The sequence below is a fragment of the Wolffia australiana genome, chromosome 4 (genome assembly GCF_029677425.1).
Source record: "Wolffia australiana isolate 7733 chromosome 4, ASM2967742v1".
In the NCBI taxonomy this organism is placed as follows: domain Eukaryota; kingdom Viridiplantae; phylum Streptophyta; class Magnoliopsida; order Alismatales; family Araceae; genus Wolffia; species Wolffia australiana.
Window position 1 is genome coordinate 12940275 of NC_135838.1, and position 17958 is coordinate 12958232.

The window sequence follows — 17958 nt, forward strand, 5'->3', positions numbered from 1 at the left end:
CATTATAGGATAGGTTATGAAAAAAAGGTATGGGTGTATGGAAATGATTCAAACATGGAGCCTAATTGCATCATGGTTCCTGGAACATGATCTAAATTTTAAATAGATTGATTCAAATAAACTGATTCATACACATCCATGGAGGTCTTATGCCTAAATTTTAACTAGATAATGATTAAAAGTTTTGTGATGGTTTAATCCTTTGTGAGAGGCAAAAGGTACATGTTACCATAATAGAATCTAACTCACAATAGTTAGTTGACTTATTTTGTACATGTTCTTGCTCTCACAAGTGCCTCTAGTGTGTTTGTGTAGACATCGCACAATGTAGAGTGAGACATACCAGCATCCGTGACCAGTCGTGTGAGGGGGACCATATGGCTGATGTGCTCGCCAACTGCATGGTAAACGCTTGTACTCCGCTCTCTTCTCCATTTTTTCCCCAATGTTTGAGAAATATTTTACGGTGTTTTAGTATCACCTATTAAACATTAGAAGATAAAAGTTTCATAAAGCTTTACATTTTCTTCATTTAAATCTTCCCCAATACGAAACATTCAATGCACCAGGAAAATACAAAGCTGACTATAGATTTTTTACCTCCAAGCACATTTTTGTGCTTTCGAATTAATCACTGGCCGAGGATGGCAGAAATATTTGCCCAACCGCTTGGAGGGCAGACACGTCCCAACTCTCGGTATGCCTGACAATCTAAAGCACAATGTGAAATAAGAAGACTATCAGACATCAACCAGCCAATTTTTTGCTCATCATGGTTTACCTTGAAATTTTCATCTATTTCATATGCAGTCTTCCCACCAATGGAAATGAGGGGTCTCCATGGAAGTCTCAAAAATGTCCTGAAAATCAAATAATAAAATAAAAATAAAAATAAAACTTAGACGGAGAAAAGAAACAGACTGACAGAATTGAGAAAAGATGCTGAAACATAATATAGGAGAAAATCAGTTTTAAAAAGTATATATACCTGAGCTTCCATGTGGCGATGATGATGTCCTTTTTGCTGTCAAGTACCTTCATTTTTGCCAAGATAAGCATCGGATGATAAATCAATGATTGATGAAAATCAATCATACACATAAAATCATAAATTTAACTGAAGGAACAGAAGCATAATGCCAAACCATGAAAAAAGAAAAAAAAAATAAGAAATGCTTGGATGTTGAATAAAGAATTGATGGCATGTACCTTCTCAATATTTTCTAAAACAAGGGACTGTCCCTCAAAGAAAGGAATGAGCAAATCCAAATTCTGGGAGTATTTGTCTCTACCTGAACCAGAGCAAAGCAATAATCAAGATCCATTTGAAGGGATCATGAAGCACAACTATACAAAGATGGGATACCTTAAACACGGAAATTTTCAAATAAAAAAAAAGAAGTATCATCATCTTCCACCACATTAACAACGGGTGATAATATAGACAGATCTATAGCAATTCTATGAAAAACACAGATAATCCGTAGTTCCAAAAAAATCTTTTAGTGTTAAGCTCTGCAAGAAAAAAAAAATCAATCATATTGTTTAGCTGGAAGCTGCTTCGGCTAGAAAAAAAATCACATTGAAGATTTTGGGTGAACAGTGTGTTTGGGTCAGTCGACATGTATTTTATCAGAATTGAAAGTTGATAGGATCTGCAAAAAGGTTCGATGAAGTACCGTAGAACTTGATTGTCGGATCCTCGAATAAACAGTTCTCAGCATAAATTTTGGAAGTGAAGTTTCCTGTTTAGAGCAGGGGAAAAACATTTCTAGGTAAGTTATAAATTCCATAATGGGAAATTAACACGCGTAAAACATGTGGTGAAGGTAAAAATTAGAAAGCAATTGCGATTTCATTTCATCATTAATTAAACTCGTGGTTCCAAAATGGTAAACATAGATAGCTGCAAGGAGGGAAATTTTTGTTTACAAAAAAAGGGAAAGAGAGCGGAAGCCTTCGGATATTTCTCTGTAATCTGCCAAGAAGGGGAGCTCTGTATGCTCCAAACGAACAGTAAAAACATCAGACCATCATAATCAGCCTAGACACTTTCGTTATAGCTTCATTTATATAATCGTCGGACACTTCGGTATTTTTGGATCATAGAAATTCAAATGCCAAAAACTATAGTCTCAGTAGCGGAGCGGTGTAGAATTGAGTACAGTAGGTTCATCAGTAAATCAATAAGCCCACATGATTAAATTTCGAAATTTCACACTATTTGCGGATCCTTTTTTCAAGAGAAAGAGATATCCGAGGGTAAAAAGATGACATATCTACCTTGAGATCCGTTTGCTAATTATCCATGTTTCGTCGATCAACAATCCCCAAAACGATATAAAATCAACAAGTAAAAATAATCGACGGCGAGGAATTATCCTAAATCCGTCAGGCACCTGTAAGAAAGTAAGCCCGATCGAAATCAGACCGCAGAATGGAAACCACGTCCTCCAGATCTCGGACCAGAAAATCGGCCTCCTCCGCTGGACAATCACCAACAGGACTACATAGACACCACATTCAAGCAAATTCGAGCAAGACAGATCAAAAGACACACCATAAACAGACCTTTGCTGCCGAGAAGGAACGGGGAAGATTCTGAGGAGTTCCGTCACACCAGAAACAGCGGCTTTCAAGAACCACTGCGTCTCATCTCTCCGCCGATCTCCGCCGCCGCCGCCGGCGGAGTAGCAACGGCCCGTCATCCATCGCCGCCGGAGACTGGGCGGCAGAAGAACTGCCGCCACGTGGACGCCTGCCATTCGCTGTGTTCTACCGGTTAATTTCTGCCCGTCCATAAGTTTATTTATTCCGCCCAGTCCAGTAAAATAATATTATTTTAAATGTAAGGATTGATATAACTATGGAGCGGCACGTCAGTGACTCCTCCGACGGGACGGGACGGATGACGATCCGTAACGGACGGTGACGGGACGGTAGTTCTGTCGCGTCACCGTCCTGTCACACATCCACGGAATTTGAAAAAATCCATCACGACAGCATCATACTCCCTTGTTGTGGCGTCCCTTCACGTCCACGTCACTGGTCGTCGTCACTGTCAGGTGTGACGAAAATAACAACCCTTGTGGAGGAGAGAGAATCAAAGGGGCATATCTCCAATTATTGTTAAGGGGCATGCTTTTGCGCTCACGAATTAATGCCCGGACTTTTCTGCAAAATGCCAAGAAATAGATCCAGTGATGCCACGTGGCAAAAATCTCAGCTGTCAGAAAGTTTAAATGGAACCGTTTTTAAGCTTTATGGGTGATTTTTAAAGATTCTTAAAAATCCGTTATGCCCGTCATCCGTGATGGCCATCCCATCATGTAGAGAGGGGCGTGCGGTGCGGCGCGAAAATTCGCACCCACTGTGCGAATTTTCGCACGCACCAGAGGGGCAGTGCAGTTTTGTGCGGAAATCCGCACCGCACATCGCACAAATTCTCACAAATCGCTGTCACTCTTTTCGCCGGTGCCGGCGAAGGAGATTGACCGAGAGATCAAAATAGTTGAGAACGGGGAGGAAGCGGAGCTCCGCCAGGATCGTCCCTGTAAGGAGATTGCTCCCAGGTTGAGCTCCGTCAGGCGTCGCCATGAGAGCACGTCTCTGAGGAGCTCGCCAGAGATGGCGTTGCCATGGAGGTTCAGCAATTGGAGCCCGGCCAGCCTCCGATCACCGGCGGCAGCAGCCCAGCAAGGCGGTTCCCGGCGGCGGTGATCTCGAAGAGGCTCTTCAGCGCAACAATCTCACGGAGAACGACGCCGGAGAACTGGTTGTGCGATATGGCGAGGACGGAGAGGTTCCGAGCTCCGGCTATGGAGGGGGAGATCTCGCTGGAGAGAAGGTTCCCTTCGAGGTCCAGCCGGCTGACCCTCGGCAGCGCCCACATCGCCTGTGGGACCTCGCCGGAGAGGGATTTTCCGCTGAGCCGGACCCGCCGGAGCATTCTGCAGCTCGCCAGCCCCTCTTGCAGAGTCCCCGAAAGAGAATTGCCAATGAGCATGAGCTCCTCCAAGGAGCTCCCATAGCAGATCCCCCTCTGAATCTCCCCAGAGAACTGGTTCTGCGAGAGATCCACCACGACGAGGGCGGAGGTCTCGCCCAAGTCCGCAGGAAGCCGCCCGCTCAATTCGTTCCCATGGAGGCGGAGCTCGGCGAGCCAGCGGGCTCTGGTGAGGCTTGCTGGCAACCCGCCAGCGAGCCTGTTCTGGTAAAGACGGAAGCTTTCGAGCAGAGGGAGGTGGAAGAAGGCGGGGGGGATCTCCCCTTGAGGAGATTACCGGAGGCGTTGCAGAATCGAAGAGAGGAGAGGTTGCTGGCCAGTTGGTTTGGGATAGCCCCGGAGAGGCGGTTCCCCTAGAGCTCGATCGTGGCGGCGGAGGAGAGCCTGGCGAGGGTGGCGGGGACCGGCCCACGGAGGTCGTTCTAGGCGAGGTCGAGCCACTCGAGCCGGCGGAGCCAACCCGGGGAAGCGGAGAGAGGGGGGTGGTCGTCAGCGAGAGAGAGAGGGGGGGGGGGTGCGCGCGAGGCGGGGTGGGGGGCGGTGGGTGACGGGCGGTGGGGAGGTGGGGGGGGCGGCAGGGAGGAACGTGGGCGGCCGGGGGAGGAAGGTGGGGGCAGGGAGGGGGGGGGGACCTTCAAAAAATTCACACAGTTGCACATAACCACACCGCACAGACTCCTGTACGGTGTGCGGTGCGGTGTAATATGGTGTGCGGTGCAATGCGTGAAATTTGCACCGCACCGCACCACACAAACGCAAGAAAATATTTTGCTCTCACATTTGGTCCTTCCCTACCATCATGTCCCCCGTCCAATGCCCCCCGTCATCGTCACATCACCGTCACGAACAGGTCGTCATCCATCACCGTCACCGTCACCATCACGTCATTCGTCACGATGCCGTCAACGTGACGCGTGACGTGACGCATGACGTGACGGATGACGTCTGCCGAATCCTAGATATAACTTTGGGTCTTTCGGTTTTTAGCAAGGACCTAAACCTTATCTATACTTCGGTCCGGTTCTGATTCGAATCCAGTCCCCGTTTGGTTGACCCTCGGATCGAATCCAAACAACCAGCCAGTCCACCCTGAAATGGCAGACCAATAGTCGTAAATGGTGAAAGCCTGACATGACTATCTCTTCAAATCTAAGGAATGAGAGAGGATGACCACCAGTAGCCAACGAATGGGGAGACGACGTCGAGGCCATGCATAAGAAGTTATGACTATAATATATATATATATAGAGAGAGAGAGAGAGTGTGTGTGTGTGTGTGTGTGTGACAGCTAGAGTTGCTTATGTCTATTCCTGCAGAGCTTATGAGGTTTATATACCTCCTTAGTGGGACATGCCTCCTGGTTGGGCCGCTAACTCCGAGAGACATTCCTTAATATATATGGATTACCTGAATCGTTAATTGTGATTCTGATATGGTTCCTTGTTGAGAAGATAGAGAAATTGCGGGAGATGAGATAGGTGTTCCCTGGATAAGAGAGAAGAACAGGAATGGGAGAGGATGGCGAAGGATAGTCAATGAAAGGGTCATCGATCTCCAGGGGAACAATGTTACGACAAGACAAGAGAGAGAGAGAGAGACAGCTAAGGTTGCTGTAATATCAATTCCTGCAGAGCTCATTTACCAGGACCGTTTCCTCCATTAGATACTGACTCCAGATCATATCAATTTTCCTTTGGCAATGGAAGGTAATTTAATAAATAAAATGTTTGATTCTATAGGTTAATGATCATTCCCCAAAATGGGTCATGAGCTCCGGACCATCCCAGTCCAACCAACCACAGATAACTTAGCTAGGCTTATGGATATTCCCGAAATCATGTTCAAATACAATATATGAATAAGCACCATCAGTAAGTATATGATTGCGGAAGTAAATCAAGAAGCTCAGGCCAAGACGGGCAACTCGCTGGCGGAAAGCTTCCTCCGAATGGCGGCAAGTTCCTCACCCGCCTCACAAATATAGGCTGCAGCCTGCCTCCCAGATAATGTGGCCCCTTCCATGCTGTCAATGTAATCCTGCCAGGCGAACAAACATGTCAAATCATACGATGTCGGTATACTTAAGAAATCACGAAGTATCGCAAGCATAACAACAGATGGTTTTGGGTTTAGGGTTAAGGGTTAAGGCTTGAATTTACAGTTATCCTTGACAAATTGGAGGATTCTTCTTTCAACTTATGGTACTTTGAATATAAATAAATTAATGAAACTTTGGAATCCTTGGATTTGTTAAGAATGATTCTGATCTAGTTCATAGCCTTTAGTAGTAGACATCTTTACAGTGGAATTGAGATTCTTGCAAAAAGACTAAGAGCTGGTTCTTCAGTTATATTATAATCAACTGACATTGGTTCTTCAGTCGAAATCATGGAATGGTAGGTATTAATGAACAAACCAAGACCCTAAAGTCCAAAGTTACCTGTTTAGTGTAAGAACCAGAGAGGAAGAAATTCTTCACAGGTGTCTTCTGGTCGGGCCTAAATGGATCGTTTCCCGGGCCTTCTCGGTACAACGATTCTGCGATTTTGACCACGGAGGACCAAGTGACTTTCAGACCCCTCGCAGATGGGAACAGCTCCAACACCTGAGAAAATGGTAAGTTTGGTTTTTTCTCAAATGACAGTAAGTCAACTGAGTCTCTGGTTCAGAGTTCCAGCACCTGTTCTTGGACCTTGCTCACAATTTTCTCGTTGACGAGTGGCATGTATGGCTCTCCAGGGGTAAGTACGGCCCTGAACAATGAGAGCACCATGTTAAGACTACGTTTATAGAGTTTCCTTTGAAGAAAATGTTAGTGTTTTTTCTCACTGGATCAAAGATCCTTGTCCTTCAATGTAATAATCCTCTGGAGAAGCGAGGGCGAGGTCCGCAAAACAAGAAAAATCTGCGTCAGGGGTGTAGAGGAGATTATCCAGCCCCGCTGCCCGCATCAACTGCCTGTGATGAGAAGTTAAAATGCGTCAATATTAGGCTATTAATGAATAAAACTTGGGAGTAGGATTTCATAATATATATGACAATGATGAGTGGACGATGATAACAACAAAATTGAATCACTGGTGTCCTCATCATCCTATGGGCAATGGCGAATCTTCATCTTCATTGTCATTCGTTCAAACCCAAATATGGATGATGATGACAATGATGAGATTGTGAGATGGAATGAGGATGAGAAATTCGAGATCCTTCCCCAACACTAGTTCAGCACCAAACATGTGCGGACAACTGGACAATGATGATCACAACAACGGATCATCATCGTCCTAGACCTAGTCACGCATCGGTGGATGATGAATCATCGAGCAAAAACATGGTTCACGATGGGAATGACAAGACGGGGTCCTTTTTTTTTGAAAGGTTTGTGGATCATGACGATGTATTAGTCATTGTCCTCATCCTTGGCATCCATCAGCTGATGATAAAGTTGGGCATCAACGATGATGATGTTGAGTGAGCTATCATAATGATGACGACGACTTTGTCATCATCATCCTCATCCGTGTCATCCGTCGGATGATGACTGATCGCCATTGTCATTCATCTAACCACAAACATGGATGCTGATGATGATCATGAAGATGGGATTTGGAGATACCAAACCTCATAGGAAGTTTAAGAAACCAATGGAGGGAAAGAGTTCACCTTGATAGCTCAAGATCCTGCAACTCAGTAACCCAGCCGTCGTAACGAAGCTGGACAGTGACAACTGGCACTCCCACAAGTTTGTAGATATTATTAAAAGAATCCCACGCCCTCCACTCCGCTGGAAGTAATCGTTTTATCCCTGGCACATCACATGCTGCCCTAAGAAGCATTGACCGTCACCCACAAAAATATGCATCAGACTCAAGTGAACAGGTTCAGAGTTATAAATTTACTAACCTGCAACGTACGCATCAGCTTTGACCACCTTCTTTTCAGTAGCCTGGTCATCCAAAATCACGGATTATTGAAACAAACCTGGGTAGCTGTAACAATGCAGCTAGCAATCTTCTACTCGACATTGCCCAGTACAAAAATGAATGAAATAAAAACTGAACTGCGTCCATAGAATGCGATGAATGTCGATGACGAGATGATGACAACACTATGACAAGGTGATAACGAGACGATGATGAATTCATCATCACATTATTCAGTCCTTTGATGACGATGATGGCTAGTCATCGTCATCGACATAGTCCACTCATCATCGGTATCCTGGACAACAAACCCCAGACAGAGCAGTCAAAACTCAAAACGAAATGAGAATGAACCTTTGACAACGAAATTCCTGTAACGTAGGTTTGGCCATCATCAGATTTCTCATACGAGATCCCTCTGCAGCCCCATCTCTCGTGGAATCTGAAAATGTCAGTGGAAATTATGTAAAAAAGAATTATTTTTCATTTCCAGTGCAATAATATCGGCCAACCTCCCCCCTTTGTCGGCAATGTATTTCCTAATTGGTCCGCTCAAGTAGTTATCAGGTGAACCCTTGAGCATGCGCAAGAGAGAAGCCTCGGTCTTGGTAGCGAAAAGGGCAAATATTGTTAGCATGCAACGGGCGCTGATATTGTCACAGTCAATAAATCCAAGGGCATATGCAACGGGGTCCCACATTCTCTTGATGCTCATACGCGTCCCACCTTTTGAGATGAACCAATCCGAGAAACTAATCTGGGATGCATGAAAAAGACGCGTTAACTTTTTTGAAATTTTGAAAAGAATGATAAAAAGAAAACCAACATGCACATTTATGTGCATTATTAAGAAAATTCCACCCCGAGAACTCAAAATAATGACGGAATAAATGAAATATGAACTTAACACTATCAAGGTCCCGAATTTCCTGCAGAGCGCCATCTGGATCAATGAGAGCCCGCACAACTGGGCTTTGGGCAAGAGCCAGAGCGTTTCTCGCTTTGTCATAAGTCTGAAAGTGGATATATATAAATTTCTTTAATTTGTGGGACTTCTAGAAAATAAAATGAACATGGGCGTAATGGAAACAGTAACAAAAATGGAGAGATATACAGGCAAATTATGATAGAGCGTAAATGGGAAGGTTTTATACTTTTCAGGAACACTCAATTTAAACACAAAAAAAACTTATAAGATTAAAACATGATGGCGAGAAGGAACATTTTGTGTCCACTCAGAGAGCAGAAACAAGTATTCGTGTACCTTTAGCTGATTTGTCTGAAGAAATGCGCGAATGCCATGCAATGGTGCCCCAAACATGAAACGGAAATCGAGTTCTGCATTCCAGGAGCAGATTGCATTCAGAAAAAAAAATTAAATGTAAGATTCTTTGAATAATTCATTTGGGACCAAAAAAGAAAACATTAAACAGCAAAAAAATAAATCAAGATAATACATACCACCAATGTCTCCCCCTTTATTCACAAATGTATGGGTGTGATCCTTCACCAATAAATTGTCCTCCGCCCCAACCTGAATTGTTTTCAAAGGAAAATTATACCAAAATATATTAACTCTAGGCATTATAAAGTTCAATGCACTAGACATGAAAAACAGTGTCACATAGTTAAAGAAAGTAATTTTACCTTTTTCAGAAGACGGAAGAGATTATTGTAGCACCCAAAGAAAACGTGAAGTCCCATTTCGACGTGATTTCCACCCTTATCCACAAAGGAACCGACTTTGCCACCAATAAATTTCCGAGACTCATAAATGTCAACCTGCCAAAATATTATTCAGCAGTCCTTTCTTCTATCTTCCACAAAAAACTCTTAAAAAATCTAAGTAATCACAATTTTGAAGCAGACAATAGAATAGCAGGATAAAAAAAATAGTGTCAGATTTAGATTTAGAGTTGTTATCCCCTTTAACAGGTTGATCGCAATGGATAACGGTGGTTAGTTACACCTCAGGAAAATCTGATAATCATAAGGGCATCGGTAAATGAAGAAAAGACAGAGCTCTCCAATAAAACAAATAAACGAACCAAAATCAATTGAAGGTACAGGAATCAGGCATCCGCACCATTTTCTAGAAATTTGAAAATTATACGGAGGGAAATGCTGGATTCAGTTAACCTCATGGCCTTGATCCAAGAGTTCCACGGCAGTAGACATGCCAGCAAGGCCGGCACCAATAATAGCCACTTTAAGCTTAGGTCCTCTGTACTTTTCTGGTTCCGGGGGAAATAAACCTTTGGGAGCTGCAATGATAGTGATTCGAGGAACATCAAAAAAACTACTAAACTTAAAGTAATTCTGGTAAATATCGTCAGTACATCACATAGTTAATGATTCCAAAGAAACGCTGCGATGGAACACCACTCCAACTCATTAAAGGAAAAAAGAAATACATACGGATTGGTTTCAAGAAAACGTCAAGAGGAGGCCTCTCTAATGGAAAATGAATTAAACCCGTGAAAACTAATGTATGGATAAGAATACTTTGCGAGGAAGTTCAAGCATTTATTGAATAAAAAAAGAGATAGATAGGAAAGGATAGGCTACAAGGAAAACGTCTAGAGGAATCCTCCCTGGATCGAATACAAGTTAAAACCCATTTTTACTAATCTACGGATTAAAAAGCCTGACAAAGAAGTTCAAGAATTTTACTGAAGAAAAAAAGAGACAGATACGGAAAGGCCACAAGAAAAACGTCCAGAGGAAGCCTCTCCGGATCGATAATGAGTTAAAACCCATGCAAACAAATCTACAAACAGAAAACAAGCAACGATCGCAGCTGGATAAATAGAAAAAAAAAGACTCACGATCCAATTTTACAAATAATTGAAATCATACCGTTTGTGCTCATGTCAGCAACACGAGACTCAAGAGAAGACCGCACAGTCCGTTGCCTGCGACGCGATATCGAAGGAAACTTGAACTGATTTCGCCCATTAGAGCTCAGAGGGCATCCAAAAACGTCGCTTTGACCAGAATTCGCAGATCGATGGCTGCAAATGAACGCCGCAGACGAGCAAGAAGCGGCCGCTGACGCGCCAGCCATGAAGAAATCTGAACCCGACAACGTCGCAATTGAAGAACTCTCGATTCAGGCGACGAGAAGAACTGGGCAGGAGTGGAGGCTGCTCAGCCACGGCAGGAGAGAAGGTAGACTGCGTTCTGTCCTTCCACTCCCTTCCCCCTTCTAAGAAAAAGAGAACAATATCCTAATATATAATTCCTTCTTTATCATATTTTTTCAATTTTCTTATGATGGGTATAACACTTTTTAAAAATATCAGGCATGATCTGTTTTTTTTTCTAATTAAGCAAACCTAAAACTATAAAATCTGGTTTGGTTAAAAGCATGAATGAATAATCATGTTTATTCCTTCTTTATCATATTTTTTCAATTTTCTTATGATGGGTATAACACTTTAAAAAAAAATAAGGCATGAACTGTTTCTTTCCCAAAAAATTAAACCTAAAATTGTAGTTTCTAAAATCTAGTTTGGTTAAAAGCATGAATGAATCATCATGTTTGTTGTCATGTTGACCTGATAGGTCCATCCATCTATCATTCATAAGTACATGGTCCATCTGTGATCTGTGCATCCATCACCCTTATTCATCCGTCCATCATGGTAAAACAATGATCGTTTCTAAAATCTTTGGTTAAAAGCATGAATGAATAATCATGTTTGTTGTCATGTTGACCTGATCTGTCCATCCATCTATCATTCATAAGTACATGATCCATCAATGATCTGTGCATCCATCACCCTTACTCATCCATCCATCATGGTAAAACCATGAAAATATAAATTACAACTATCGTTTCTAAAATCTATTTTGGTTAAAAGCACGAATTAATAATCGTGTTTGTTGTCATGTTGACCTGATCTGTCAATCCATCTATCATTCATAAGTAGAGGATCTATCTATGATCTGCGCATCCATCACCCTTATGCATCCATCCATCATGGTAAAACCATAAAAATCTAAATTACAACTATTGTTTCTAAAATCTAGTATGGTTAAAAGCATGAAAGAATAATCATGTTTGTTGTAATGTTGACCTGATCTGTCCATCCATCTATCATTCATAAGTACATGATCCATCTATGATCTGTGCATCCATCACCCTTATTCATCCATCCATCATGGTAAAACCATGAAAATATAAATTACAACTATCGTTTCTAAAATCTATTTTGGTTAAAAGCACGAATTAATAATCGTGTTTGTTGTCATGTTGACCTGATCTGTCAATCCATCTATCATTCATAAGTAGAGGATCTATCTATGATCTGCGCATCCATCACCCTTATGCATCCATCCATCATGGTAAAACCATAAAAATCTAAATTACAACTATTGTTTCTAAAATCTAGTATGGTTAAAAGCATGAAAGAATAATCATGTTTGTTGTCATGTTGACCTGATAGGTCCATCCATCTATCATTCATAAGTACATGATCCATCTATGATCTGTGCATCCATCACCCTTATTCATCCATCCATCATGGTAAAACCATGAAAATATAAATTACAACTATCGTTTCTAAAATCTATTTTGGTTAAAAGCACGAATTAATAATCGTGTTTGTTGTCATGTTGACCTGATCTGTCAATCCATCTATCATTCATAAGTAGAGGATCTATCTATGATCTGCGCATCCATCACCCTTATGCATCCATCCATCATGGTAAAACCATGAAAATATAAATTGTAACGATCATTTCTAGAATCTAGTATGGTTAAAAGCATGAATGAAGAATCATGTTCGTTGTCATGTTGACCTGATATGTCCATCCATCTATCATTCATAAGTGCATGGTCCATCTATGATCTGTGCATCCATCACCAGTTATTCATTCATCCATCCATCATGGTAAAACCATGAAATATAAATTACAATAGACTTACAATTGGACTATAAAAAATAGAACATGATGATATCCTAATCTATGAGTTGATTTTGGACTCTCCATCCATATGAACTCTAGATTTCGAGGTCGTCATCACAAATAAACACAGATTCACATAATAACCTGCCTCATTGTCCTTGGTTGATGCTCTCAATGTAGCCACAGTCTTCTGTTTGTGATTTATTAACATCATCATGTAAATAACAGTCCGCTTAAGTCTTCTGGTTTAAGTGTTTTACATTTGTATGTAACATATTGGTTGTAATGCGGTTGTGATAAGACTCAATTATTGTGTTATTATCATTCCTTTTTCGTATTTATTTTGCATTAGAATGATCATAGATTTTTGCCATCAAGCTTAAAACAATTAAACCTATTTGTAGAATATTATTCTTATTTTTTTGGATTTCGGGAATTTTTTGATTTTTTTGGCATCATATTTGTAAAAAATAATTTTAAGTCAGAATATTCTTTAGAGATGTATTTATTGGTATTCTAAATAAAATGCAATTTATCATAATTTAGCCACATCAATCACTTGTTTTAAATTGATTTGTTCAATCACTTGTTCTAGAATATTATTCTTATTTTTTGGATTTATTTGGTAATTTTTATTTTTTACGACATCATATTTGTAAAAAATAATTCTAAGTCAGAATATTTATATGATATTCTAAATAAAAAAACAATGTATCATGATTTAGAAACATCAATCACTTGTTTTAAATTGATTTATTCAGAGTGCAACCTATCATTGGGTGTAGGCAATCTACGGTTTTTACCAATGATTGACTGCTCCAATCATTGGAAATGTTCTATTATGGCATGCTTATTTGTAATACTATAATGAAACCAACCATGAATGTTTTTCTTTGCTTCTGCATGCGCAAGGACACTTGGTGGATCAAGAAAATTCAGAGATTAAAATCATAATGAATGTAATGCAGAAGGGGGGACACATGGTGGCACTACACAATTTATGATTAATTGTAAGAATTGCCTCACAAGGTGATACATCATTTTCTACAAAGCATAAAACTACATCACTGCGGAATTTGCAAGTCGCATCAGAACAACATGCATTAAATTTTAGAATTGTATTTGATTGCTTAAGTCTTCTATAGGGGAATGGGGGGTAAGAGCTGTCTAATGAGGAAAAAATGTTGAAACTCACTGTTAGGTGCACGATTTAGTAAATCCATGGACACACATCGGATCCACATTAATTGGTGAGAATTCTTACTTCAAACTACATAAATATGGGGAAAAGTAATTGCTAAATCCAAAGATTATGATGAAATGCTAATGATATGATATGCATATTGATAAAGGAGACAGAAAATACTCAGAGGACAAGAAATCATCTTACTTCAATATATGATAGCTACCAATCTAGTAGGAGCTTTGGGTTGAAATTTTGATGACATTGTTTTCTCTATTTCCTCTACCCATATCCTTGGGTCTTTGTATAAACCCCAATATCTATATAAAACATCTTAGAATTTACCTACATTGGTGGTCCTATTCAAAGAGGTCATTTTATGATCCATCCATATTTTTTAATGTTTTCATTTTTTGTTCAAGTTTGAAGATAAAAGATAAGTGGTTGAGCTCTCTTGCAACGACAAGGAAATTTTATATAACTTTATTATTAATGATATAATTTGAGTTGATTCATATTACGATTGTACAAGTGGTTCTTAGACCTAAAACGCCAAAGATATTGTGGATGGATGTTTGTGTTATAACGACGACCTATGAGTTCCTTATCAATAGATAAAAAATAATCTTATCTGGAATGCAGAAAAGAATCCATGAAGATGATTGTGTGCTCCAGATGTGATTAATCAACCCTAGGTCTAAAAGGAGATTGACTCAAGGAAGATGATATTGTATTTTAATTACTGGAGGTTTTTTCTATGGTTTCCATGCATCATTACTAATTAAAATTACTGGTTAGTATTTTATGCTTTACCATACCTTTAATTGTTTTGGGATTAGTCTCGTGAGGATGAGGGATTATACATAGCTGATAACTAATGACAGTAAAGGGCTGTTGCTTTCTAGACCATGTGGAGTAGTTAACATATGGGATAATTATTTGACCTATTTTTAGGTTTAATTAATCGATGACTAATTCATATGTATGTTACATATAGTTAATTAGTTAAGGCCACCCAATAAATTGTGTTCGGTTTTCTAGAGTTCTCTAATATACCGGTACATAGACTTGGAGAACCACATGCAAAGGATTATTCAACATTTGACTATCTGCTTAAATGTTAAGGTGTTGTTTACACAAATTTAATAAGTTTAAATATGAGAAAGCCCTCCAATTTAATAAGCTCAAATGTTAAGGGGTTCTTTGGGTGCCCATTATTTCTTCCTAGTTCCTAGAGTGCTCTCCTCCATCTCCGTGTGAGTGTAATGGTGGGACCTTCATTACCTCCAGCAGTCCTTCGTTAGAAGTAGAGGAGGAAATTCAATGTATCAAGGACCATGTGGTATGTTTTGAGGCTGGAAATTTTAATGGATCAAAGAGAATAAGTTAAGGATTTTTATCACATAGTTGACTTTTTGCCAATTTCACATTGGGATGAATCACTTCAGATTTTCATCAAACATCTTTAGGATATCCTACTCCTTTAACTTAACTTTTTAAAATTATATATTTTCTGAAGACAGGTACTTGTCATATACTCCAACACTTATCTTTAAATGATATCATATGTCGAGTTCCATCTAATCGGTAAATCTTCAATGAGCAAGGGGTTTTTTGCATGCCCATATCATCACATAACATCTTGTATTTCTGAATCCTCTACGTAAAATCATTTTCTTAAAAGACAAGAATGCCACTTTAATGCCACTTTAGATTGCAAAGTTTTGAATGCAGACCATGCACAACACATGGCACTGAGAAGTGAAACTTGAGCTACTGTTCTTTAAGTGTGCCCCCAAGGTTGTGATGATCGTGTTGTTATTACTCGCATTATTATCTATGATAAAAAATTCCTGACAAAACGAAAATTATTGGCACATTTACAGGTACTTAGGAAATGAATAAACAAAATACTAGTTTGTCAGATTATACCCTATTAAAAATGGTTTAGTAAAACCGTCAAGTGAGCATCTATGTAAGAATACACTAACTCCTTGACAGAAAGAACTCATTCACAAAGGTTACATGCATCATCAATAGAATGAGTTATGACCCCAAATATCACCAATATGGTTTGACATTTTCCAAGTGTTTGCTATTAGGGCCATTTGCCCAATGGGATGAAGCAATTTTTGTAGGTTCTCAAGTGATTCTCATAGTTTTTTTCTTTTAACTTGGAACATTTTCTTGACCACACGACTGGTCATCTACAAAAGCAAAATAGTCAAAATTTATCACTCCATGTAGAAACAATATTCTAAAAGAATCGATGCCTGATCAAAAATAATTTGTCTATAACATGCACAATATGACATACTTTCTTCATCATCTTAATAGTTCTGCCCGAAAGTTTACTCTTTGGAAAAAATATAGTTATGGGCATTGGACCAAGGAGTGGTTTCAGCTACCTTATTCCTCAGTGCACTATTAGCAATACTTTCATATCTCAAAAAAAAAAAACTTAACAAATTATGTACAATCCGCCGATTCACAGATACTGTTTATATTGATACCTGATTTGTCATGTTCCATTATCTTTGGGATATAAGTATAATTACCTAAATTTTTAATATTAATATTTCCATCATTTCAATTATTTCTCGCACTTATCTTTCCTTTCATCTATATTTATATATTATGACTATCTCATCTCTATATATTTACTATTTTAAACTTACTCACTATCCCAAGCTTTTTTCAACATATCATTTCTTATTCTTATAATATTCTCCTTCTCATTACCTTTAAATTATGTGCTTATTATCACAAAATTAATATCGTCTAACCTTCATTTTATTATTTCCTCATCTATGATATCATATAAAGATCACAAATTCTCATGTTACCATCATATCAATCAGGATTGGATCGTTAGTCAATGTTTTTTTGCTCTCTTAGCTATTACTCTTTCTTATTATCAAAACCAAATTATTTTGTTGGTCCACTCCTGATATAGATCTCCATTTCTTGAATACCTTTCCAAAGGAAGTTTCTCCTATAATTTCATTTGGTCTTTAAAGTCAAACATAAAATATATGCTATACGTGTCACCTTGTGGGTCAAATTTTTAACCAGCTGTAAATGAAAGCCAATATTACAGATTATATTATTTTCTTTATTTTATGCTTGATAATGAAATATTTTTTTAACATTAAGGGAGGTTTGCTAGCAATGAATTTTATTTTTTATCATTCTGGTGGCGTGGACGCCAATGCTTCGACACCGGACGCGCCGCCGCCATCAACCGAAGTCAACATCTCCACCACGTACACAACGACGCAGTCAACCGAAGTCAACACCTCCGCCACGCACGCGCCGCAACCGTCGTCATGCACATCTCCACCCGCGCACGTCCCTACGTGCGTCATGACACGTCGCCAGAGGCAGATCAATAACTGTCCTTTGGCGTGACACAAAGTACGTCCTTCGTCTTTAATTTTCTCGTCTTTAATTTATCGTCATTTTCTCTTTCCTCCAAGGCCTATATATAGGCCATTGTTTTCAAGAAAAAGTTAGGCAGTCATAATTCAAGAATCGAGTTTTTGTTTTAAACTCTTCTTGGAGGACTGCCCAAGCCTCCCTTCCTATCTCATCAAACCCTAGCCGTCGCCACCGTCATCACATCTCGTCGCCAGCTTTCTCTCTTCCATCCCTCCTCTTCCTCCTTCCCCTCCCTCCTCTCCTTTCTCTTTCTCTCTTCTCGTCCTCCTTGGTTACCCTAGGGCCCCCTGGTCGCCAGTCCAAGATCACCCTAGGGCCACCCAGGACGACCGCCCAAGGTCAGCCCCAGGCCGCCCTAACAAGGCAGCCCCAATCCGCCCAGGCCGCCCCTGCCAGGGCCGTCCAAGACCAGCCTAAGGCCGCCCCAACAAGGCCGCCCAAGGCCGCCCAAGGCCGCCCAGGTTGCCCCTGCCAAGGCCGCCCAAGAACAG

The 17958-nt window shown here is 40.2% G+C and overlaps 2 protein-coding genes across 2 annotated transcripts; both read right to left on the bottom strand.

The window, feature by feature from the left end:
• Positions 1 to 201: 201 nt before the first annotated feature.
• LOC144701994 (adenine phosphoribosyltransferase-like protein, putative (DUF2358)) lies at positions 202 to 2797 on the bottom strand. Its single transcript, XM_078573836.1, has 8 exons — positions 2572 to 2797; positions 2400 to 2506; positions 1680 to 1745; positions 1210 to 1292; positions 989 to 1035; positions 782 to 860; positions 601 to 711; positions 202 to 481 (listed from the first exon to the last, which is right to left on the bottom strand). Exons 1-7 carry the CDS (start codon positions 2763 to 2765, stop codon positions 628 to 630), a joined length of 660 nt encoding a protein of 219 aa, XP_078429962.1. The 5' UTR covers positions 2766 to 2797; the 3' UTR covers positions 202 to 481; positions 601 to 627.
• A 3012-nt stretch (positions 2798 to 5809) lies between these two features.
• On the bottom strand, positions 5810 to 11133 carry ZDS (zeta-carotene desaturase). Its single transcript, XM_078573837.1, has 14 exons — positions 10789 to 11133; positions 10069 to 10193; positions 9577 to 9711; positions 9391 to 9463; positions 9194 to 9267; positions 8838 to 8942; positions 8442 to 8686; positions 8284 to 8371; positions 7910 to 7952; positions 7670 to 7826; positions 6836 to 6964; positions 6687 to 6759; positions 6447 to 6611; positions 5810 to 6043 (listed from the first exon to the last, which is right to left on the bottom strand). Exons 1-14 carry the CDS (start codon positions 10994 to 10996, stop codon positions 5912 to 5914), a joined length of 1752 nt encoding a protein of 583 aa, XP_078429963.1. The 5' UTR covers positions 10997 to 11133; the 3' UTR covers positions 5810 to 5911.
• Positions 11134 to 17958: the final 6825 nt, after the last annotated feature.

Excerpts from the sequence above, each read along its gene's own strand:
- LOC144701994 (XM_078573836.1), bottom strand. The coding sequence starts at position 2,765 with ATGGCAGGCGTCCACGTGGCGGCAGTTCTTCTGCCGCCCAGTCTCCGG. Across the intron at positions 1,293-1,679 it reads TCCGACAATCAAGTTCTACG|GTAGAGACAAATACTCCCAG; the intron begins GTACTTCATCGA and ends GCTCTGGTTCAG. Across the intron at positions 712-781 it reads AAATAGATGAAAATTTCAAG|ATTGTCAGGCATACCGAGAG; the intron begins GTAAACCATGAT and ends ATTGTGCTTTAG.
- ZDS (XM_078573837.1), bottom strand. The coding sequence starts at position 10,996 with ATGGCTGGCGCGTCAGCGGCCGCTTCTTGCTCGTCTGCGGCGTTCATT. Across the intron at positions 10,194-10,788 it reads TGCTGACATGAGCACAAACG|CTCCCAAAGGTTTATTTCCC; the intron begins GTATGATTTCAA and ends CTATCATTGCAG. Across the intron at positions 8,943-9,193 it reads TTCAGACAAATCAGCTAAAG|ACTTATGACAAAGCGAGAAA; the intron begins GTACACGAATAC and ends ATCCACTTTCAG.